General features: G+C 38.0%; 1 protein-coding gene across 1 annotated transcript; it reads right to left on the reverse strand.

Annotated features, from left to right (window-relative positions):
- Positions 1 to 799: 799 nt before the first annotated feature.
- Positions 800 to 17,133, reverse strand: LOC144575151 (uncharacterized). The gene is made up of 8 exons (XM_078325268.1): positions 17,114 to 17,133; positions 14,905 to 15,523; positions 14,265 to 14,400; positions 13,604 to 13,841; positions 12,472 to 13,375; positions 11,486 to 11,619; positions 945 to 1,053; positions 800 to 859 (listed from the first exon to the last, which is right to left on the reverse strand). Exons 1-8 carry the CDS (start codon positions 17,131 to 17,133, stop codon positions 800 to 802), a joined length of 2,220 nt encoding a protein of 739 aa, XP_078181394.1.
- Positions 17,134 to 25,608: the final 8,475 nt, after the last annotated feature.

Genomic DNA, 25,608 nt, shown 5'->3' on the forward strand with positions numbered 1-25,608 from the left:
ATACTTGGAAGATAATAAATTAATACTTGCAAATTAAGTTATTAATACTTGCAAATTAAGATATTAATACTTGCATGTCTAACTTGATATAACTATATGGAGGGACCACTCAAACTACATGGGGAGAAGAATCATACACATTTTTAGAGGTGGATTTTTTTTTTCTTTTTTTCAATATCTTCCACATTTCTCACGTTCTATGAGGTATTTTGCGAATCTAAAACCACGAATGTATTCTACGCAATTTTATCTTTCAAATGAGATCCATGATGACGTACTTTCGGATTCATCGTCACACAAGTATTTATACCTCATTGTGCAAATATTTATACCGCATCATACAAGTATTTATACCTATACTTGTAAGTATTTATCCCCAATCGTGGACCTCGCATCTCCGCATCACATTTCCCTAATCGTCCTTGCGTCAACTTTTCTCTAACAAAAATAGTTGACCACATAGGTATAAATACTTCAGTGCATAGATATAAATATTTGTAATACTTGATATTAGGGGTGTACAACGGGCGGGTTGATGAAATTTTATTAATATTTGAATCCAATCCAATTACACTGGGTTAAAAAAAATATTTACTTGACCCACCCATAACCCAACCCATATATTTTTTTATATACGGATTATTACGGATTATGCGGGTTAGACGGGTTAAACGGGTTAAAATTTTGATCGAAAATCTATTATATATCTAGGTACAAATAAAAGTGATAAAGATAAATAAAATAGAAATAATTTAGCATATAATATCCATAATTTCAGAAAATTGACGGTGCTAAAAGTTTATCCATCATTCCTGTAATAATAAGAGCTCGGGGGGTCAAAACGGTGCAAGCCATCAAGCTAAATACCAAGGTAGTTTCAAGCAAATTAATCAAATAATAACCTCCAATTAGATAATCAACTGGTAGGCAGAAAGATGAAATACCTTCTTCAAGGCCAGAGCAAGACACTTGTTCTCTAGCTTAGGCATTGCATCGAACACATCTCGTGCACACCTAAAAGCTCGCCTCTGATTGGGTAGAAAATAAAGGGTGCTTTAAATATTTAGGGAGTAGAAATAAAGGGGCTTTTAATTATCGGGTACTGGCCGTAGATTTAAGACCGGGTCCGGGTATAAACGGGTTATTAAGAGCAAATTTATGACCCAACCCAGAGTAACGGGCTTGTCAAAATTCAACCCGTACCTGACCCAGTAACATCTCAACCCGGTAAAATACGGGTCAGGTCGGACGGGTCAGACGGGTCGGGTGGGTCGACAATATTTTTGTACACCCCTACTTGATATTAATACTTTTAAATGTCATGAGTGTCATATGTGAAAAATACTAGGTATAAATACTTAAATGACGAGGTATAAATACTTGTATGATGACGAACCCGAAAGTATATCATCATGGATCTCATTTGAAAGATAAAATTGTGTAGAAGACGTTCGTGGTTTTAGATTCGCAAAATTTCTTATAGATCATGAGAAATGTGGACAAGATTGAACAAATAAAATTGGGGGTACAATGGGGGGATGAGAGTGCGGGTACTCATATCATCTCCCTTATTTTTTTACTGACACAACATTCTTTGAATCTATTAAAGACAATTTTACTCTTCATTAATTATTTACTTTAAATGTCTCTCCTTCCTAATAAATTAATGGGAGCACCTAGCTATCTCCCCGTAACAATCCCCCATTTATCTCCCGGTCATTAACTACTTGAATAACTACTAACTACCTAGAAAGACCACTTACTATTTGGGAACCATCTAATATTTGAAAGATTTTACAACTGGCGCACGCAAGTATTCATCTATAATGCATTAAGTATTCATATATAACATATCAAGTATTCATCCCTAAGATATCAAGTATTTAAAAAAAAATGGACACGTTTTTAGAGGTGATTTTTTTTTCTCCGTTCAATGTAATCAATATTTCTAACAATCAGTGAGGAATTTTGCAAATCTAAAACTATAAATATTTTCTACATAATTTTATCTTTCAAATGAGATTCATGATGATATACTTTCGAGTTGTCAATTGCACAAGTATTCATCCTCATCAAGAAAGTATTCATCATTATTTTACAAGTGCAAATATAAAAACTTAACACATCACTCATCCATCTTTTACATGTTTTTAGAGGTGATTTTTTTTCCGTTCAATCTAACCAATATTTCTGACGATATGTGAGTAATTTTGCAAATTTAAAACCATGAATATTTTTTATACAATTTTATCTTTCAAATGAGATCCATGATGACATATTTTCGAGTTGTCCGTTGCACAAGTATTCATATCTCATCACGTAAATATTCATCTCTCATTGAGAAAGTATTCATCCTCGTCGTGCAAGTGTAAATACAAAAACTGAACACATCACTCATCCATCTTTTACACGTTTTTAGAGATGATTTTTTCTTCTCTATTCAATTTAAACAATATTTCTGACGATTTGTGAGAAATTTTGCAAATCTAAAATCACGAATATTTTCTACACAATTTTATCTTTCAAATGAGATACATGATGAAATACTTTCGAGTTATCCGTTGTACAAGTATTCATATCTTGTCACGAAAATATTCATACCTAAGATATTAAGTATTCATTCATACACATTGAAGTATTCATTCATACACATTGAAGTATTCATTCTAAGACATTAAGTATTCATTCGTATACCTCTATTTTAAAAAAAAAAATTATATCATTTCTTAGTACACAGTGGCTTAATTCATCATTAATAAAGCTTTGTTCTTTACAAATAACTCTCTACTTTATGAGGAAAGAGAACATAAACATGAAAGAGATTAATTGCATCCACAGATACAAAATTATTTTGATACGGTCGACAGTGGTGGATCTGACCCGGCAGAGGCGTGCTCAAGTATTCATTCATATACGTTGAAGTATTTATTCATACATGTTGAAGTATTCAATTCTGGCAGAGGTGTGCTTGATTGGGATGGAGTGACGGATGATCTCCGGCAGAACGTCCGTTGGAGCGGGAGCTGCAGGCATAGATGGAAAAAATGGAGGTGGAGGCGGAGGTGGAGGTATGAGAGGGGGGGAGCTTATCGTATTTACTATTTCGAGGTGGGAGAGAGTGGGAGGTAGGAGAGGGAGGTAGAGGCGGAGGTAGAGGTGGGAGAGGGAAGTAGACGGTTTAGGGTATTATTCATACTCGTCGATTGGTATTATGCATATTATCATAGCCTCACTCACGATTCTATATGTCATAAAAATAAAATTATTATTTTTTAGATAGATACAAAATTATTATTTTGAATGGTTAAAAAAAATGACTTTGTATCTATCTTAAATAATAGTATAGTTTTCTAAAAATATAAAATTTGGTCTCCAAACATATTTTACTACGGAGATCATGTTGAATGATTCGGATTAACATTTGAAATTTGAAAATAAAGTAATAAAGTGTAAAGCATAATCAAATATGAAAGACATGATATATATATATATATAGAGGTAGGCTAATAAACAATCGATTGTTCCTAGCCTCCCGTGCAACCAAGTCATTTTCCGATTTTTAAAGTCCAAATGATCGATCCAAGCCGTTAGATGTGATCTCCATATTAAAATGTGCTAGGAGACCAAATTTTACATTTTTTAGAATTTTTTTACTATTTATTAAGCTACTTTGAAAATCACTGATCCAACGGTAGCTTCTGATTTTACTGTTTGGTTAAGCAACCATTGGATCAGCGATTTTCAAAGTGGCTTAATAAATAGTAAAAAAATTCCAAAAAATGTAAAATTTGGTCTCCTAGCACATTTTAATATAAAGATCACATCTAACGGCTTGGATCGATCATTTGGACTTTAAAAATTGGAAAATGACTTGGTTGCACGGGAGACTAGGAACAATCGATTGTTTATTAGCCTACCTCTATATATATATATATGTAGGGTCCGGCTAAATTGCTGCTGGCAGCATTTCAGCAGAGGTGTTGCCGATGCTATATTTAGCTATGTGATGTTCAAACAACAAATCCAAACCGTTAGATGTTTAATCTATATTATAATCTACTTGGAGACCAAATTTTACATTTTTTTAGAATTTTTTTACTATTTATTAAGCTGGTTTCAAAACCGCTGATTTCAATGCTGCAGAAATTTACTGAAAATAACGGTTTTTAAAATAGCTAAATAAATAGTAAAAAAAATTCCAAAAAATATAAAATTTGGTCTCCAAGTAGATTATAATATAGATTAAACATCTAACGGTTTGGATTTGTTGTTTGGTCATCATAAAATAAAAAAAGGGCGGCAGCACCTCCGGCTAAAATACTGCCGGCAGCAATTTAGCCGGACCCTATATATATAACAGCAAATTAGCCGGACTATATATATATATATATATATATATATAGAGTTAGGCTGGGGTGCTATGGATAGCATAGTGGCCTCTATGCTACGGCTCAATATTCGAGTTTTCAAAATTCAAACGGTCGATCCGAACCGTTCATCTTATTCTCCATATTAATATCTGCTTGGAGACCAAATTTTACATTTTTCTGAATTTTTTTACTATTTATTAAGTATTTTACAAAATTGTTGATCCAACGGTGGCTGCACAAAACAGTAAAACCGTTGGATTAGCGATTTTCAAAGTGTCTTAATAAATAGTAAAAAAATTCAGAAAATTATAAAATTTGGTCTCCAAGCAGATATTAATATGGAGAATAAGATGAACGGTTCGGATCGACCGTTTGGATTTTGAAAACTCGAATATTGAGCCGTAGCATAGAGGCCACTATGCTATCCATAGCACCCCAGCCTAACTCTATATATATATAGAGAGAGAGAGAGATGGGCTATGGTGCATTGCAATGCATGAACCCCCTTATGCATTGCACTATAATCACAGATTTAAAGTCCAAACGACCTATCCGAACCGTTAGATGTTTAATCCATATTGAAATGTGTTTGGAGACCAAATTTTACATTTTTTGGAATTTTTTTACTATTTATTAAGCATTTTTGAAAATTGCTGTTTTGCTGTGAACAGTAAAAACAGTAAAATTTTCTGGACCATCAGATCAGCGACTTTCAAAATTACTTAATAAATAGTAAAAAAATTCCAAAAAATGTAAAATCTGGTTCCCAAGCACATATTAATATGAAGAACAAGATGAACGGTTCAGATTGGTCGTTTGGACTTTAAATCCATAATTAATAGTGCAATGCATAAGAGGGTTCATGCATTGCAATGCACCATAGCCCATCTATATATATATATATATATATATATAGAGTACGGCTAACGCGCTTCCTCTAGCATATGAGCCGAAATGCTTCCGGTGGAAATTTGAAATTTCAAAATCCAAAAAGTCAATCTGAACCGTTCATCTTCTTCTCCATATTAATATCTGCTTGGAGACCAAATTTTACATTTTTCTGAATTTTTTTACTATTTATTAAGCCACATTGAAAATTGCTGATCCAACGGTGGCTTCCCAAACAGTAAAAATCAGAAGCTACCGTTGGATCAGCGATTTTCAAAATGGCTTAATAAATAGTAAAAAAATTCAGAAAAATGTAAAATTTGGTCTCCAAGCAGATATTAATATGGAGAAGAAGATGAACGGTTCAGATTGACTTTTTGGATTTTGAAATTTCAAATTTCCACCGGAAGCATTTCGGCCCATATGCTAGAGGAAGCGCGTTAGCCGTACTCTATATATATATATATATATAGGATTTGGCTAATATGCTATGGGTAGCTAAGAGGCCTCCCGTGCTACGGTTCAATGTTCGACTTTTCAAAATTCTAACGGTCGATCCGAACCGTTCATCTTATTCTCCATATTAATATGTGTTTGGAGACCAAATTTTACATTTTTTGAAAAATTTTTACTATTTTTTTAGATTTATTGAATATCGCTGTTTTTTATGGTCCAGATTTGTCTGAAAAACAGTGATTTTCAATAAATCTAAAAAAATAGTAAAAAATTTCCAAAAAAATGTAAAATTTGGTCTCCAAGCACATATTAATATGGAGAACAAGATGAACGGTTCGGATTGACCGTTAGAATTTTGAAAAGTCGAATATTGAGCCGTAGCACGGGAGGCCTCTTAGCTACCCATAGCACCGTAGCCAAGTCCTATATATATATATATATATACTGTGGCTAATTTGTTGCCGGCAACATTTCTGCCGGCGGTGCTACCACCTTTTTTTTGTGATGTCCAAACAACAAATCCAAACCATTAGATGTTTAATCTATACTATAATCTACTTGGAGACCAAATTTTATATTTTTTGGAATTTTTTTACTATTTATTAAGCTGGTTTGAAAACTGCTGATTTCAATGCTGCAGAAATTTACTGAAATCAGTAGTTTTCAAACCAGCTTAATAAATAGTAAAAAAATTTAAAAAATGTAAAATTTGGTCTCCAACTAGATTATAATATAGATGAAACGTCTAACAGTTTGGATTTGTTGTTTGGACATCAAAAAAAATAAAAAAGGGCGGCAGCACCTCCGGCTAAAATGCTGCCGGCAGCAAATTAGCCGGACCCTATATATGTGTGTGTGTGTGTGTGTGTGTGAGAGAGAGAGAGAGAGAGAGAGAGAGAAAGAGAAGGGTTCCAATGCCTCATTATTTTCATACCTCATCACACCTCATATTTTATGTCTTCGTTTTCAAAGTTCAAATTGTCGATCCGAACCATTCAACATAATATTTATACTAAAATATGTATGAAGATGAAATTTTATATTTTTTAGAAAATTTCATCCCTAATATTTTAGTATATATATCATGTTGAACGGTTCGGATCGATAATTTAAACTTTGAAAATGAAGATATAAAATATGAGGTATGATGATGTATGAAAAAGATGAGGCATTGGAACCCTCCTCTCTCTATATATATTAATATATACATATAATTTTTTTTTCTTTTTGAGAAAAACCAGCAAGTAGATATGAGGTATTTTAACCCTGTTCTATGTATATCCAATCTCAGAAACATTTGTAGACTATATTTCTAATTTCGATGTATGCTAAAAGCCTCAAAGCGTGTCTATATGGTCATAGCAACCAGAAAAGCACATAGCATCCATCTACAATTAAATTGTTATACTGAAAGATACGTTGCTTTAAAAGAGAACGAAAGTGTCAAAAGAGAGACCTCAGTGGCAAACAGATAAATTTAGACCAGAATTGGACGAACCATTTAATCAACTACTTAGTCAAATAATGAATGTGTTCTTGATTCTGTTCAAGTTTGTTTACCATGGGAGCTTTAAATTTTGAACGTTGAAAAGTTGTTTCCATGTCGATCTATTTGACGATACAAATAAAAAGATCATTAATTGTTAGCCGCCTGAAGTGATTGATATAAGCTGCTATCAGTTTGTGCCAAGTAGAAGGTTTAAGAGCAATAGATAAGCTGAGTGGGATAGAGAACTGTAGATCAGGTGGTTTTAAATAGTTAATTGAAATCAAATTCATTAGATAAAAAAAAAAATCTATTATAATTTTCAATGCTCTGACTTTTCATTTCTAATACTTAAGGTTTAATTCTAATTATCAATCAGAATTCAAGAATTTTATTCTAATTTTAACTCTAAATTTTACTCAAATTACAAATCAAAATTTCTAAGGGCAAACAAAAATCGAGGGGGAGAAAGGGGGAGGCAAAGTTGATCCGAACCTATAAATTTTCATAAAAATTCAAAATTAACAAGACTTGTACATCAATCAGCCCCTTCTACCAGTTGCTGCTAATTTATTTTGTTGGACATACTATATATTGTAGGAAGAATGGAGGGTGGTCTAATAGACATCAGATTAAATTCGTTTCGATATCCGGTTTGCCGATTTTTTTATTTTTATCCAAAATTTAAATTAAATTTCAAAAATTAACCGAACCGGCTTTCAAATTTTAAAACTACCCAAACCGCTAAACGGTTAACCGGACCCTAGGTTCGGTTAACGGTTTAGCGGACCAAGGGTTCGGTTAACCGTTTAGCGGACCAAGGGTTCGGTTAACCGTTTAACGGACCAAGGGTTCGGTTAACCGTTTAGTGGACCAAGGGTTTGGGTTCGGTTAACCGTTTAGCGGACCAAGGGTTCGGTTAACGGTTTAGCGGACCAACAGTATGTGTCACACCCCGCGGCCACGGGTCGTAACAGTCCCCCGCCGTAAGCATACAACGCCGTGTATGCTTACAAGGCTACTCACATTTCAAACCAAACAACAAGCAATTCAAACAAGTTTCTAATATATATATCAGAGTACACAGTCTGGTCAGCATATAATACAACAAAAGTATCTCATCCGGATACCAACCACGAGGCCTACCCTAAATCTATACAACAAAAGATATCTAGGGTCATATACTGGTAAGCTACTAAGGCCTACTACTCTCGTGCCTCTCCGGAATCAGTCGCACCAATACTTGTAAAATAACGGGGAAGGTGGGGGTGAGAATAAATTCTCAGTGCGAATTTGCCACATTTGAATTATTGGACTTGCAATCAAACTCTATATTCAATAATGAAACCCAAACAACAACAATGCAAACAGTTATATAAGAAAACATAAATAACAGAATGCCACTACTCGACAACAGTTAATCAACCTGAAACACAGTTTACGGAATTTCCAAGATGAATCTCAAACACAACATATATTTTGGCTTAACTCGATTCCTAACTCAGTTCAGTAGGGCTTGTAGCAATTACAGATGTTCTTTCGAGCTGAACCTTTATCAAACCCACATCTGTAGGGTTACTGACACCTACAGATGGCCAACCGCTGGACCCTTTATCTGACACCCATCTGCAACCGCTTGGCTTAACAGTTTATTAAGGTCTGGTTCAAATCATGTAAAGAAAATCCACTTTAGAATCGTTTCCAATATTCGTCATATTCAATCGACCGTTCAAATGCATTAACACGTAGGAAAATGCTACCGAGCCATAGACGTTACACAAGTCAACCACGATTTCCAATCACACATCTCATAACATAATCACCCTCCCTCGTCCCAACCGGTACTGGGAATATCGAGGGCCGTTCACCTAAGGCCATTTAGGATCCTGGGAATCCAAGTCAGCATACAGCCCGACTTGGCAAATTAATTGGATCCAAGTGCTTAACTTCGTAAATCCATTCACACACATATCAATTCCACTCGTGGTGACTTTAAATCAAAATCAGATCACAATAGATCGACATAACCTATAACCATACCAGTATGCAAATCATTCAATTCAGATCAATTCGAGTTTAATTTGATTGGGCTATGCAAATGCTCTACGCAATTCAGTGATGCAATCAATGATATTCAACATGACAAACGAAAACACAGTTTAATTCCTGAAAATAAAGTATCAAACAAGTCCAAGAATCCCGCACCTGTTTGACGAGCGTACCGCTTAAGCTAAGGATCGGACGTCTCGTATGGTCTCGCAAGTTCTTGCTCGACCGAGCCTACACCTATATCATACGTATACTTGGTTTAATTCGGGTTCAGTGGTCTATACGTTTACTTAGGGCTTGTACAGTCCTAAATCAGTTCTCATGGTTCGGTATCGATTCTTTTCGGTTCCTTCTTTCTTACCAAAATCTCACCAAACGGTACACAATTCCTTCTAGGCCCTCTAGCCTTATACTATTTTACTTTGGTAACCATCAATCACCGCTTTACTACTTTGGTTCTCGGTTCATTTCAATTTACCGTTTGGTTAACCCTAATTTGGTCAAAATCTCAAATCAGTCGTTAAATGTTCTAGAAATTCACGATCAGGAGGCAACCCTACCGATTACAAGTCTAATTGGTCGGGTTAAGCAAATCAAATCACGATTAGGCCAACTTTCAATTTTGGCACGAAACCCTAGAAATCAGATTTCATAAATCGGAAGAAATCGGGAAAAAGAATGACAAACAAACTAGTAAGAAGTGTAGAGGAACTAGTCCTCGAGCAATTCGAGCACAAATCTCGGGTTTAAAACGAGAATCCGAGAAATCGAGAAAATTCGAGGTTTCGAAAGTAAAAAGGAGAGAAAGAAATACCAAATAGAAGGGTTCTGAGAGATCCTCGGCTGCTTTCTCGGTTTCAAACTCGATTTCTCGCAACAATCGGGAGTCTGGAAGAAACGGAAACTCACGGGATCTTTTCCTTCTCTCTTAACCGAAAATAACTTAGAAATGGGGATAATGGTGAAGTGAGAGAGAGAGAAGGTTTAATTTGGGTTTTAGGGTTAAAATTACCCTGAATGCGGATTAGCCAATCCGCACTGCGGGTTACCTAATCCGCACTCGAGACTTAGTCGGTTGTCAGCCGAATCCAGGAAAAGTCCGAGCCTACTGCGGATGAACCTGATCCGCACTGCGGTTCAACCTCATCCGCACTCACTACTTAGCCGATTTCAGGAAAATTCAGTGCAATACAGAAATTCATGAGTGCGGCTAAACTAATCCGCACTGCGGATCCCTCACCCGCACTCACTACTTAGTCATATTTTTGTCAAAATTCCAGAAAAATCCTGAGCCACTGCGGATGAGGTTGATCCGCACTGCGGTCAATCTAATCCGCACTGAGCCCATAAGGTTCCGAAATCTCGAAATTTCGACGCGGTTTCAATTCACAATTAACTTACTTATTTAGGGAAACCTTAATTAAGGTTTAAACTTCCATTTTATTAACACAATTTATCGGTTCTTCCTTTTAAATCATTTCAATTTAATTGTAAAAATTTCGTAACGTAACATTTCTCCCCCCCTTAGAATAAAGTTCAGTCCTCTGAACTAAATTGCGTACCTGATTCGTTGAATAGTTCCGGGTACTTCTCACGAATGGTTTCCTCATGTTCCCATGTTGCTTCTTTAGTCGAATGGCGTCCCCATTTAACCAGGACAAGTTTAATCGTCTTGCTCCGAAGTTGCTGTTCTTTTCGATCCAATATCTGCATTGGCTCTTCTTGATAGGACAAGTCACCTTGGACATGCAGGTCCGAGTGATCAATGCAATGAGACGGATCTCGTACGTATCGGCGCAATTGTGACACATGAAACACCGGATGAACCCGGTCCAATGCTGGTGGCAATGCAAGCTCATATGCCACCGGTCCCATTCGCCTCAAAATCTGAAACGGTCCAATATATCTAGGACTTAACTTGCCTGATACGCCAAATCGGTGTACACCCCTGACGGGTGAAACTCGAAGCCACACGTGATCCCCTTCTTGAAACTCCAACGGTCTTCTATGCACATCCGCATATTTCTTTTGTCGCTCTTGGGCCGACTTAAGCCGACTCAAAACGACTTTCGTCGTTTCAGCAATCTCTTCTAACATCTGAGGCCCGGTAGGTGAATACGTACCTGCGGGTCCCCACCACAGCGGTGTGCGACACTGCTGTCCTGTAAGTGCCTCTTGTGGTGACATTCCGATACTCGAATGGTAGCTATTGTTGTACGCAAACTCTACCAAGTACAAGTGGTTGATCCAAGATTCTCGGAAACTTAAAGCACAGGATCGAAGCATGTCCTCCAATGTTTGGATTGTTCGTTCGGATTGACCGTCGGTTTGCGGATGATGGGCTGTACTGAATCTCAGTTTCGTGCCCATGGCTTCTTGAAAGCTTCCCCAAAAGTGAGACGTAAATCGAGTGTCTCGGTCAGAGACAATGTGCCGTGAACATCCATGGTATTTAAATTGGTATTGCAAGAACAGGTCAGCCAACTCTCTTCCGGATGTCTCGATCCGGAGTGGAATGAAGTGTGCAATTTTCGTCAGCCGATCCACTATCACCCATATGGCATCATATCGTCCAACGGTTCTCGGAAATCCAGTCACGAAGTCCATAGTGATAGACTCGAATTTCCGCATGGGTATCTCCAAAGGTCTTAGCAGTCCCGCCCTCTTTCGTCTATCCGCTTTGACTTGCTGACAGATCTGACATTTCTCAACATAGCCTTGTACGTTCCTTTTCATCTTTGGCCACCAGAAATATCGCTTTAGATCTTGATACATCTTGACTTCACCAGGGTGAATGGTATACCCCGAGTCATGTGCTTCTGACAGAATCAGATTCTTCAGTTCTGAGTCATTCGGAACGCATATGCGGTTATGGAACCGCAGAATACCATCTTCGTGGAGTTGAAATGGCGAGTCTGCCTTTGACTCGAAATATTGTCGGAATTTCTGGCACTTTGGGTCCTCTTGTTGTGCTGCTCGAATCTGCTCGTGTAACTCTGGTCGAACCTCGACCGCAGCCAAGATAATCGAGGCAACTGTAGCTGTACCTGCATTATTGCTCGCTCCAATCAATCGAGATGAGGTTTCCAATGCAAACTCACGGGATGCACCCACATGCAGATTCATTCTTCTCATTTCTTCGAGGAGGTGTGTCTCGCTGGTGATAATCGATGCCAGATTGATCTGACTCTTCCTGCTTAGCGCATCTGCTACCACGTTTGCCTTTCCGGCATGATACTGGATATCCAGATCGTAGTCCTTCATCAGTTCCAACCATCTCCTCTGCCTCAAATTTAACTCCCTTTGAGTGAAGATATACTTCAAACTTTGGTGATCCGTGAAGATACGGCACTTCACTCCATACAGGTAATGCCGCCAAATTTTTAAAGCGAAGATCACTGCAGCTAGCTCCAGATCATGGGTCGGATAATTCTGTTCGTGTGATCGTAACTGCCGAGAAGCATATGCTATAACATGGTCCTTCTGCATCAATACACATCCCAAACCAGATCCGGATGCGTCGGTGTAGACGGTATACTCCTCGTCGGTGATGGGCATGGCAAGAACCGGTGCAGTTACCAACCGATTCTTCAACTCCTCAAAGCTTTGATCTTGAGTGGCACCCCACTCGAACTTCACACCTTTATGCAAAAGCTTCGTAAGGGGAGCAGCTAACTGTGAGAATCCCAGTACGAACCTTCTATAATATCCGGCTAGCCCCAGAAAACTGCGAATCTCCGTAACTGTTTCTGGCCTCTTCCAATCGGTCACCGCCCGAATCTTTTCTGAATCCACGGCCAACCCTTCACCTGATATCACGTGCCCAAGGAAGGCCACTTTCTCAAGCCAGAACTCACACTTCGAAAACTTTGCGAATAGTTGATGATCCCTCAATCTCTGTAACACTATCCGCAGATGTACCTCATGCTCCTCACGTGACCTTGAATATATCAGGATGTCATCGATGAACACCACCACAGTTGAATCCAATAGGTCGTGAAACACTCGCTGCATCATGTCCATAAATGCAGCCGGAGCGTTCGTTAGCCCGAACGGCATCACCATATATTCGTAATGCCCATAGCGCGTTCGGAAGGCTGTCTTTTCGACATCAGTCGGACGTATTCTCAGCTGGTGGTACCCCGTTCTCAAGTCTATCTTGGAGTAGATCGAAGATCCTTGCAGCTGATCAAACAAGTCATCGATTCGGGGTAACGGGTATCTATTCTTGACGGTCACCTTGTTCAATTCACGGTAGTCGATACATAACCGCAAGGTACCATCCTTCTTCTTCACAAACAGCACCGGAGCACCCCATGGAGATGTGCTCGGTCTAATAAACCCGCTTTCCAGCATCTCTTCTAATTGGGCCTTGAGTTCCTTCAATTCTGCAGGAGCCATACGATACGGACTCTTTGAAATTGGTGTCGTACCTGGTACCACTTCTATGCCAAACTCCACTTCTCGTTCCGGTGGTAATCCGACTATTTCTTCCGGAAACACATCCACGAACTCCGACACCACTGGAATCGTATTCATCTCAGGAACTTCCGTATCAGTGTACACTATTGCTGCCAGATATGCAGTGCACCCTGAATCGATCAGGTGCCTAACTTCCACAGCCGAGATGCACGGTATCAACCCTCCAACCTTCCTACAGTTCAGCATGCACGACATACCACCTTTTGCGGTCACAAAACAAATCCTGCGGTGCGGACAGTCGATCGTTGCGGCATGTCTTGTTAACCAATCCATCCCCAATAGAACGTCGTAACCCGTGATCTCCATAACCAACAGGTCTATCTCGAGATCCCTTCCATCAACTCTGACTTTTCGGTTTCGGCATATGGTTATTTTTCGGTCAGTCGAACCGAAAGGGGTTTGGACACTCAGGACTTGGTTATTGGTTTCAGTTGACCAGTTATACTTTTCTACCCAAGCCTTCGATACAATGGAATGGCTACATCCAGTATCTATCAAACAATAGGCACTCTCATCCGAGATAGAAAGTATACCTGTCATCACATCAGCTCGAGAATCAGATGGTTGCGAGCCTTCACCTTCCTCCAGAGCCCTCGTTGCGTCATATGCAACATCTGCTATGCCGAGTGCGTGGGCAGCCACTCGACCTCCAATCCTGCCTCCGCTGGTCTGTGACGCACCTCGACCACGGAATGGTGGTCTACCAGATCCACGTCCCATGGGCCCTCTGCCACCGCCGTTCCTCTGGAACCCTAGTGCCGCATTCGGGCACTCTCTTGCCCAATGCTCCATGCTGCCGCAGGTGTAACACGCTTGGTTGCGGCGTCTGCAATCGATCTCAGAGTGTGCTTGGTTGCATGAACGGCACCACACAGAAACGAAGCCCGGCCGGAGTACCGGTGCTGCTATCTGCCTCGGAGGGGGTCTAGGTGCCATAAACTGTCTCGGGGGTGGTCTGGCTGTCGACGGTCCTCCCCTTGACCTAAACCGTCGGTTTTGGTCCTCCCTCTGCTTGACATTTCTCTCTGTCATCTCCGACCTCCTTCTCTTGCTGTGCAACTCCACTTGCTCAGCGTGATCCATCATGGCCTGCAACTCAGTAGCCATAGGGGTATCCACAATCATCGATATCCCTCAATCCAGTCCATCCAGGTACTGCCTATGGTATCTCACCACATCAGTCTGCACATCAATCGCGTACCTGGACAAGGCAAGGAACTCATTGTTATACTCCGCCACTGCTCGCCCACTCTGCTTTAAGTCTAGGAACTTCCTCCGCAGCGCCTCTCGCTGGATGTTACTCAAAAACCGTCGAGTGAACTGCAGTTCAAACCACTCCCACGGAATCTTGGCCTCCTCCCCGACATAACTACGTCGGGCTCCATCCCACCAGAACCTCGCACCCTCCTCTAACTGCTGCTCTGCCAGCTCCACCATATCTTGTTCTGGTGCTCTACATAGAACTAGCTTCGCACTCACGCTCGCGAGCCATTCTTCAGCAGCGGCATACTCACCAGTGCCATTAAACCGAGGTGGATTAAGGCGCATAAAGGAGTCGTATAACCTCCTAAAATCTTCCGGACCTCCTCGGGGAGCCTCCGGTGCCACCTCACGTCTTTCTGCTTGGCGACCTCTCTCGTAAGCCGCGATCAACCTATCGTCTAGATCTCGGTCCCGGTTCTGCGCACCTCCAGGTCCAAGATCAACTCTCTGGACCTCAGGCCCTGCAGATCCGGCCTCGCTCGCATTAATGATCGGTTCGTTCAGTGGATTCCTGGTTCTAGGTCGTCCCCTACCTCGACGTCCTTCCATAATTCTTAAATAAGAAGAAAATAGTCATTAGATTTGCATATACTTATCTCATAGAACGAACAAGTCGTTAGCCGTGACGACCCGAAGTATAACGTACCCCACTCACGTATCCTATCAGTCTGGTTAGGGTTTAAACCTTGAGCTCTGATACCACCGAAGAGAGCTGTCACACCCCGCGGCCACGGGTCGTAACAGTCCCCCGCCGTAAGCATACAACGCCGTGTATGCTTACAAGGCTACTCACATTTCAAACCAAACAACAAGCAATTCAAACAAGTTTCTAATATATATATCAGAGTACACAGTCTGGTCAGCATATAATACAACAAAAGTATCTCATCCGGATACCAACCACGAGGCCTACCCTAAATCTATACAACAAAAGATATCTAGGGTCATATACTGGTAAGCTACTAAGGCCTACTACTCTCGTGCCTCTCCGGAATCAGTCGCACCAATACCTGTAAAATAACGGGGAAGGTGGGGGTGAGAATAAATTCTCAGTGCGAATTTGCCACATTTGAATTATTGGACTTGCAATCAAACTCTATATTCAATAATGAAACCCAAACAACAACAATGCAAACAGTTATATAAGAAAACATAAATAACAGAATGCCACTACTCGACAACAGTTAATCAACCTGAAACACAGTTTACGGAATTTCCAAGATGAATCTCAAACACAACATATATTTTGGCTTAACTCGATTCCTAACTCAGTTCAGTAGGGCTTGTAGCAATTACAGATGTTCTTTCGAGCTGAACCTTTATCAAACCCACATCTGTAGGGTTACTGACACCTACAGATGGCCAACCGCTGGACCCTTTATCTGACACCCATCTGCAACCGCTTGGCTTAACAGTTTATTAAGGTCTGGTTCAAATCATGTAAAGAAAATCCACTTTAGAATCGTTTCCAATATTCGTCATATTCAATCGACCGTTCAAATGCATTAACACGTAGGAAAATGCTACCGAGCCATAGACGTTACACAAGTCAACCACGATTTCCAATCACACATCTCATAACATAATCACCCTCCCTCGTCCCAACCGGTACTGGGAATATCGAGGGCCGTTCACCTAAGGCCATTTAGGATCCTGGGAATCCAAGTCAGCATACAGCCCGACTTGGCAAATTAATTGGATCCAAGTGCTTAACTTCGTAAATCCATTCACACACATATCAATTCCACTCGTGGTGACTTTAAATCAAAATCAGATCACAATAGATCGACATAACCTATAACCATACCAGTATGCAAATCATTCAATTCAGATCAATTCGAGTTTAATTTGATTGGGCTATGCAAATGCTCTACGCAATTCAGTGATGCAATCAATGATATTCAACATGACAAACGAAAACACAGTTTAATTCCTGAAAATAAAGTATCAAACAAGTCCAAGAATCCCGCACCTGTTTGACGAGCGTACCGCTTAAGCTAAGGATCGGACGTCTCGTATGGTCTCGCAAGTTCTTGCTCGACCGAGCCTACACCTATATCATACGTATACTTGGTTTAATTCGGGTTCAGTGGTCTATACGTTTACTTAGGGCTTGTACAGTCCTAAATCAGTTCTCATGGTTCGGTATCGATTCTTTTCGGTTCCTTCTTTCTTACCAAAATCTCACCAAACGGTACACAATTCCTTCTAGGCCCTCTAGCCTTATACTATTTTACTTTGGTAACCATCAATCACCGCTTTACTACTTTGGTTCTCGGTTCATTTCAATTTACCGTTTGGTTAACCCTAATTTGGTCAAAATCTCAAATCAGTCGTTAAATGTTCTAGAAATTCACGATCAGGAGGCAACCCTACCGATTACAAGTCTAATTGGTCGGGTTAAGCAAATCAAATCACGATTAGGCCAACTTTCAATTTTGGCACGAAACCCTAGAAATCAGATTTCATAAATCGGAAGAAATCGGGAAAAAGAATGACAAACAAACTAGTAAGAAGTGTAGAGGAACTAGTCCTCGAGCAATTCGAGCACAAATCTCGGGTTTAAAACGAGAATCCGAGAAATCGAGAAAATTCGAGGTTTCGAAAGTAAAAAGGAGAGAAAGAAATACCAAATAGAAGGGTTCTGAGAGATCCTCGGCTGCTTTCTCGGTTTCAAACTCGATTTCTCGCAACAATCGGGAGTCTGGAAGAAACGGAAACTCACGGGATCTTTTCCTTCTCTCTTAACCGAAAATAACTTAGAAATGGGGATAATGGTGAAGTGAGAGAGAGAGAAGGTTTAATTTGGGTTTTAGGGTTAAAATTACCCTGAATGCGGATTAGCCAATCCGCACTGCGGGTTACCTAATCCGCACTCGAGACTTAGTCGGTTGTCAGCCGAATCCAGGAAAAGTCCGAGCCTACTGCGGATGAACCTGATCCGCACTGCGGTTCAACCTCATCCGCACTCACTACTTAGCCGATTTCAGGAAAATTCAGTGCAATACAGAAATTCATGAGTGCGGCTAAACTAATCCGCACTGCGGATCCCTCACCCGCACTCACTACTTAGTCATATTTTTGTCAAAATTCCAGAAAAATCCTGAGCCACTGCGGATGAGGTTGATCCGCACTGCGGTCAATCTAATCCGCACTGAGCCCATAAGGTTCCGAAATCTCGAAATTTCGACGCGGTTTCAATTCACAATTAACTTACTTATTTAGGGAAACCTTAATTAAGGTTTAAACTTCCATTTTATTAACACAATTTATCGGTTCTTCCTTTTAAATCATTTCAATTTAATTGTAAAAATTTCGTAACGTAACAGTATGGGTTCGGTTAGCCGTGAAGCGGAAATATTTTAACATCTGCTCTATAAATATCAGTCCGACGGAGAGATGAAACCAAAAAAAAAAAGTGTTGTTTGAGAGAAGAAAAAAAAACTGCCGTTTGAGATACGAACGGAAGAAAAGAAGAAAAAAGAAGGTAATTTTTTTTTATAATTAATTTGTAAATTATATAAGTTAATTTTTTAACTATCGATTTTTGAAATTTTTTTGTTGGAGAAGAAGAAATTAAAATATGATCTCCAACCAAAATACAACATATTATAACCGTAATATTTGCATATATTATTGTTATTCAATATGTACCACAATTTTTTTTTGACCAACTTGTGATAAATAAAATAAATTTGCAAATTGTTCATTATTGTTATAAAAAATATAAATCAAAAGTAATGGAGAAAGAATGTTACTTATTATTTAATTTATTATTTAATTTAATAACAAATTACGGATTCTTTTTTTTTGAAAACTTGGTAGTAGCTACCAAGGTTCCAAAATAGTTTAGAATATGACAAAAAAATTCTAAAATGATTTAGAATTGTTTTAGGAATCCTTACGGAGCTCTGACTGTCTGATCAATCGGCTCTTCGATTCAGGTATTTTTTGTTTTTTATTTATTTTAATTGATAATATAATTAATTAGTTCATTTTAAACGGTTCATAATATTGTCGAAATAATTTAGAATTTTTTAGAACATTCCAAAACGGTGTAGAATAATTTAGGAATATCCAAAATGGTCTAGAATAATTTAGAAAAATGTAAAATGATATAGAATAATTTTTAGAGGTCCAGACAAGTTTTAATTACTTATATGTTGTTATTTTATAAATTGCCAGACCAATCGAAACTAAAAATGACAACCATTTGTGCGAAAATTTTTATTGGAGGGGAAATCCAATACAATGATGACGGGGTCCTTTACAGTACCCGAGCTAAATACTCAATACCGATAACCGTGAACCACAATTTTGATTATCTTCAGAATGAGATTTATAAATTTGTTGGGTACAATGCTAGTCAAAAAAATCTGGAAATTCAAGCCAGGTTTAATATGTCCACCGATGGACAACGTGACTATCAATTAGTACCGGTAATGAACCAACAATCGTTCGAATTCATGTTAGGAGTTGTGTCGTCTTTTTCACAAAGGTTACCAATTCTGGAGTTATATGTAGAATTGGAACCGAACTGTACCAGTCAGATTCCTGAACCTCAATCCCGACCCAGTACCAGTCGAAATCCTGTGGATCCCGACCCAATACCAGTTAGATCCCGACCCAGTACCGGTCGGCACTCTGTGGATGTACCAATGAGACGCCGACCCAGTATCGGTAGCAACTCTGTGGATCAACCAGTTATACCCCGACTCAGTACCAGTCAAAAATCTGTGGATTTACCGGTTAGACCCCGACCCAGTACCAGTCGGGTCCGTAGACAGGTACGTGATTATTCGCATGTACCTGTGGATGCAATTGATTCTGACAGTTTGGAAAGTGGAGATGAGATGCTCTCAGATGAGTCATTGGGTTCCGACGATGATATTGAACCGCTCAGCCAGTCACAATCAAAGTCTCGTCAAACACAATCCCGTCAATCACAGTACCCGATAACTGGTCGAGAAAATATGACACATCCGGTTGATAGTTTCAATGACATATCCGGTTTTCGGCCTGCAGATGTCGATTTTTTCGGCAGCTCAAAAAAAACATTCGATAATCCGTTGGCTAAGGGTGTAGTTTATGAGTCAAAAACGGCTCTAAGGATAGCAATCAATGAGTTCCATCTCGATAAGAACTGTGAGTGCAAGATTCTTAGAAGCGAACCCAGACGTTACGAGGTGGTGTGCAGAGATGTTTTTTGTAAATTTAAGTTATGCGCCAAGCAAAACGGTCTTTCAGAATCTTGGATTATTACCAAACAAGCGTATCCTCATACGTGCAGAGTATCAGCAACACATACTAAACATGGAGCGGACATTGGGAACCGAAAGGCAACCAATGTGAATGGCCTGCATATAATGGCCCAAAAATTATACTTGATTCGAATCTGATCAAGAAAGGACGGAGACGACACGACCGCATACCGATGGAAATGGACAGAATGCGTGGTCGGAGACTCGGACACCAGCCTCATCATGAGACAATTGATCGGAATGCTGAGGAAAGTCAACTCCATGCTTCTTTCATTTCTCTCAGACCCCCGTTTTTTCAAAAGATCACTCTGCTCATGCTCTTTGATTCCTAACAATTCGAAGAGCCTGCCTTTTGCATTCCTCCCGTCTGTACTCCCCGTCACTGGGACTCCCGTAATGGGCAAACCCCATAAACAGCTCACATCCTCCAAAGTAACTGTAATTTATCAAATAAAAAAATATAAATTTCTTCATTTGAATTGTCAGTAAATTATCACAAAGAACAGATTTATTTGAAATAGATTCGAAGTTAATACCTGTCATCTCTCCGAAGGGAAGATGAAAGGTGTGTGTCTCGGGACGCCACCGCTCCACAAGTCCGTGTATCAGCGCCGCATCGATTTTTCCTTGAGGCATGACTGCGATCTGGTATAAACCCAATCGAATCAAGAATGGCGCGTATGCAGCGTGGTACGCGGTCATGCAACGGTAGTTCTTCACGTTTATAACCTCCTTTTTCTACATTACCGAAAATAAAAATTAGAAATTTAAACAAGATGATATTTCTGAACAAGTCAGAAAAAAAGAAATAAGTAATTGCTTACCTCCTCAGAAGCCTGACACACCCTGTGACTGCTATGCGGTATCCACAACAGATCACTAAAAGTATCCCGCGCCATAGGTACTTCATCATTGATTTCGTCTGCCATGCTACAAAATTAATTCAAAGTTAGTCCATTGTTTTCGAAATTTTTAAACTAATCTAAACCGTTTTGAATGTTTCTAATTATTTCTAAACCAAGTTAGATTACCTAAATTTTCTAAACAATTTTATACTATTTTAAAATTTTCTAAATTATTCTAGACCGTTTTTGAACTTTTCTAAATTATTATCAACTATTTTGGAACTTTCTAGATTATTCGGGCACCACTTTAAAATTTTCTAAATTATTCTACACTATTTTAGAACTTCCTAATTTATTTTTCACTATTTTGGTATTTTACAAAATTACTCTAAACTATTTTGAAACTTTTCTAAATTATTCTACACTATTTTGGAAGTTTCTAAATTATTTTTCACAATTTTGGAATTTTACAAATTACTCTAAACGGTTAACCGGTTTGGGTAGATTTAAAATTTCACAGCCGGTTCGGTTAATTTTTAAAATTCAATTTATATTTTGGATAAAAATCAAAAAATCGGTAAAGCTTATTAAACTTAATAAGCATTTTTACCAGCTCTACATTGACCAGATAGCCACTATCACTTTCAGGGTTTCCCAAAAAAAAAAATAAAGACGGCTATTCAAACCACACAGATAACATGCATCCTTTCTTCCAATGGTAATTAAAAAAAAAAAATTATATGAAGCATTTTTAAGGAATTGGAATTTTTTCAATTATCTCAAACCTTTTAAGGATAATTGGGTTGAATTTTGAATATCTTTCAAATTCAATCAAATTCAACCTAACAAGTTTAATACATGCAACATCTGATGATAATCTCTAATTATTTCTCCATGGAGTAATACATGAAATTTTTAGGAAAAGAACCAAAACAATTAAAATATTAGCACTTACAAAATTATTTTGTAAAGGACAAAATTATTAATTTCTATTTATATGGAATAAGGCTTATTGAGCATTTTCCTAATTAAATCAGTCCCTGGTAGATTGTACACTGTAATTTGAAAAAAATTATTTCTTATGAAAAAAAAAAAAAACCTGATTTCAGACGATCTCTGCTCTGCTTCTCTTCTCTGCTCTGCTTCTCAAACGGCACCCATCCGAAAACCTTCTCAAACGGCACCCCGTTATAAAATCATAAGCCACGGGTCTACAGTGGATATGCCACGTGTCGACACCCCATCGCATGACCCCCACGCGTTTAAAAAAAAAAAAAAAAAAAACGGGTCCGGTTAACGGTTCACCGAACCCTTCTCATCTGCCACGTGTCGATACCCCATCGGCATGACCCCCACGCGTTAAAAAAAAAAAAAAAAAAAAAAAACTGGTCCGGTTAACGGTTCACCGAACCAGTCTTTCCGCTAAACGGTTAACCGAACCCATGAAACCGGTTAACCGTTAACCGGACCGAAACCAAATTTCCGGTTAACGGTTAACCGGACCATTTTGAAGAGTCCGGTTAACCGTTAACCGGAAATTTGGTCCGGTTAACGGTTGACCGGTTTGGGTAGAATTTGAAAAACAAAGCCGGTTCGGTTAATTTTTGAAATTTAATTTAAATTTTGGATAAAAATAAAAAAATCGGCCGGTTTGTCCGATCCATATCAATATTTAATTATTTATACAAATTTGATTTTCATAAATTTTACATTTATTAGTGTGAATTTTGATGCTGATTGAACATCTCTGACCTGATTTAAATAATGCTTAGCATTCAATACATAAATTTATTTTGGCAGGCCATAGTTATTTTTTTAGATTCATGCGATTGTTCAATGTAATTCATCCGCGTTTAATCTGCCTCGTTGCAAATGAAATATATACCTTTATGTGTTTTTTTTTTTTTTTATGAAAATTAGAAGTCAAGTCATCTAAATATCACATATGTGATATGTATAAAATATATATTTTTTTTTCGAACACGCATATGAGAACTGAAAATTTACAGTGAAATATTAAATGAAGACACTGATTTTCATATTATTTCAGGTTATACTGGACATATCCAAATAAACATATAACGAAATCTAAGTGCAGTGCACAACTGTATATATATATATACGATAAGTTTCATCTGTTCTTATATATATAGTCATGCCACAAAATATATTATATACGTGAATGAGCGTATGTAATTTTTTTTTTATCTAACCAAGTAACCATCAACATCCTTTAATTTTATATATTATTTTCTCCCATACTAATTATATCATTAACATGATATATATATATATATATATTCTTTAATAGTCGATTACAGTAGACGGATTTTTCTTATATTCACCAATCACCACGAAAGCAAAATATTTTTCTTCTTTGGAGATATAAATATGCTGTTATTCCAAAGGAAATAACAAGAACCTGTTACGAAGACGATTTCTATGGTTTGGGGGCAATTCAGTACGAAAGAAATATTATTTGGTTTCATGGTTAACTGTTTGTAAAAGTAAATCACAGGGAGGGTTGGGGTTAATTGATCTACAAAGATTCAGTCTTTGCTTGCTAAATGGTGGGTTAGGTTTCAAGATCCTAATATTAGTTGTAAATGAAAATCAATAGTTTTGGCCAAGTATGGTCCCACAGGTTTCTCTTCCACATGCTCTCCTTTTTGGAGAGGCATCTTAAAAGGTGCCCATATAGTCAATACTGGGCTCGCCAGAACTTTGGGTAATGGTCTTACCATTTTATTTTGGAAAGATAGATGGTGTTCCGAAAGTACTTTCGCATGTTTATATCCAAATCTTTTTCTTATTGCTCAAGATCCTGATTTATTGGTTAGTGAGGCATTAGCACATGACTTTTTAGATATTTCTTTCACAAGACAACTCACTGGTGTCACTTTCATGAGTGGTATAATCTGCTTTCTCATCTCAATATTTGTCGGCTTAATCCACTTTTAAATGACACTTTATTATGGAGATGGTCCTCTACAGGTAATTTCACAGTTCATTCTTATTATATGTGGCTTGAATATGGAGGTATCCCAAATTTTGAATTCACATCTATTTGGTCATCAAAAATTCCTCTAAAGATCAAATTTTTTTTTTATCTTCTCAAACGAAATAAATTGTTAACTAAAGAAAATCTTTCGCACAAAGGTTAGATAGGTAATACGTCATGTCATTTTTGTGGTTCTTTTGAATCCACTGATCATCTTTTTGTGTAATGCCCCTTCTCTTTTCAAATATGGAATTGGATTGCCCAACATAATAACTTTATGTTTAAGGGTTCTACTATGGTTGATATATGGTTTATTAATGCTTCTATTCCTCTTAAAGATAAGCCACTAGTAGAGCTTGTCCGTGGTGTTGTGCTTTGGTGTATATGGCTTGAACAAAATAAGTTATGTTTTCAACAATCTCATATGTCTACTTTAAAGGCCCTTGGTTCCAAAATTATTGCTTTAGCTACATTTTGGTGTAAGACTTTAAATAATGGCTCATTACTTATTTTGTCTTTAATTATGCCTTTGGACACTAATGCCTTGCCTTCTCAGGATCTGATTGTATTAGGTCAACAGGAAACAGTTCAGGAGGGGGATTCAGAGATAGAGGTCGAGCACCCTATACTAACACCAGAAGATTTAACCCATATGCTTGGGTTAGAGTTTCTAAATGACTAGGATTGTTTGTTTGTTGTCAGCTGTTATTAGGAGTTTTTGTTGTTAGCTGCTGTTTGTTTTTGATGTTTCAGTTCTACTTTTTGGGCGTTTGTTTGCCTAGGGTTGTTCCTATGGACTAGCTTTTTTGGTTTTTTGTTTGTTTGTTTTTTTGGTACAAACTATATGCGTTTTCCTTCTTCAATTATTTGGAGATTGGAAAGCAAACAATTTTATGGTTTCTAATGAAATCGGTGGGTAGCCACTTTTTCAAAAAAAATAAAATAAATAACAAGAACCTGTCATTCCAATCTCAACCATTGACATTCATTGAGATTCGCACATAAAAAATTCTTTGTTAAGATTCTCACATAAAAAAAGTTTGAACGGTTGAAATTGAAATAATAAATTCCTGTTATCCCTTTGAAATAACAACAGATTTATTTCATTTCTTTAGTGTATATTTTCTATGTAATTGACTACTAGTATCGTACTCGTGCGTTTCAACGGAAACATATTATAAAATGAAAAAGATCAAGAGTTTGATTTACAAATTGAATTTCAAACTTTGATGCAAGTAGAGAGATTTGATAAAAAAAATAGCTTGTAGAAATATATACATAGGCAAAAGCCAAATGGACAGAAAAATATTTAGTAAAAGTGAATTCGTATTAATAAATTAGTTGCTCCATTTTATGACACTAATTATAGTGAATGTTACTAAAATCTCTCCTCAATATATGTTTTTCATATAATTAATAACTGAAACTAAGAACGAACCTGAACATACTAATAAAAAAAAATCTTTTATCTTATCAAAATTGAAGGAATAAAATTGTAAAAAGATTC

The sequence above is a fragment of the Carex rostrata genome, chromosome 23 (assembly GCF_964058835.1).
Source record: "Carex rostrata chromosome 23, lpCarRost1.2, whole genome shotgun sequence".
Lineage (NCBI taxonomy): Eukaryota > Viridiplantae > Streptophyta > Magnoliopsida > Poales > Cyperaceae > Carex > Carex rostrata.

What these genes read in the sequence shown, in the direction of transcription:
- LOC144575151 (XM_078325268.1), bottom strand. Translation starts at nt 17,133, where the DNA reads ATGAGAACTGATTTAGGACT. An exon ending in TTGATGTGCAGACTGATGTG is followed by an intron (nt 14,401 to 14,904) that starts GTGAGATACCAT and finishes GGTGCGTCACAG; the next exon opens with ACCAGCGGAGGCAGGATTGG. An exon ending in TCCAGTATCATGCCGGAAAG is followed by an intron (nt 11,620 to 12,471) that starts GCAAACGTGGTA and finishes TTTCAAGAAGCC; the next exon opens with ATGGGCACGAAACTGAGATT.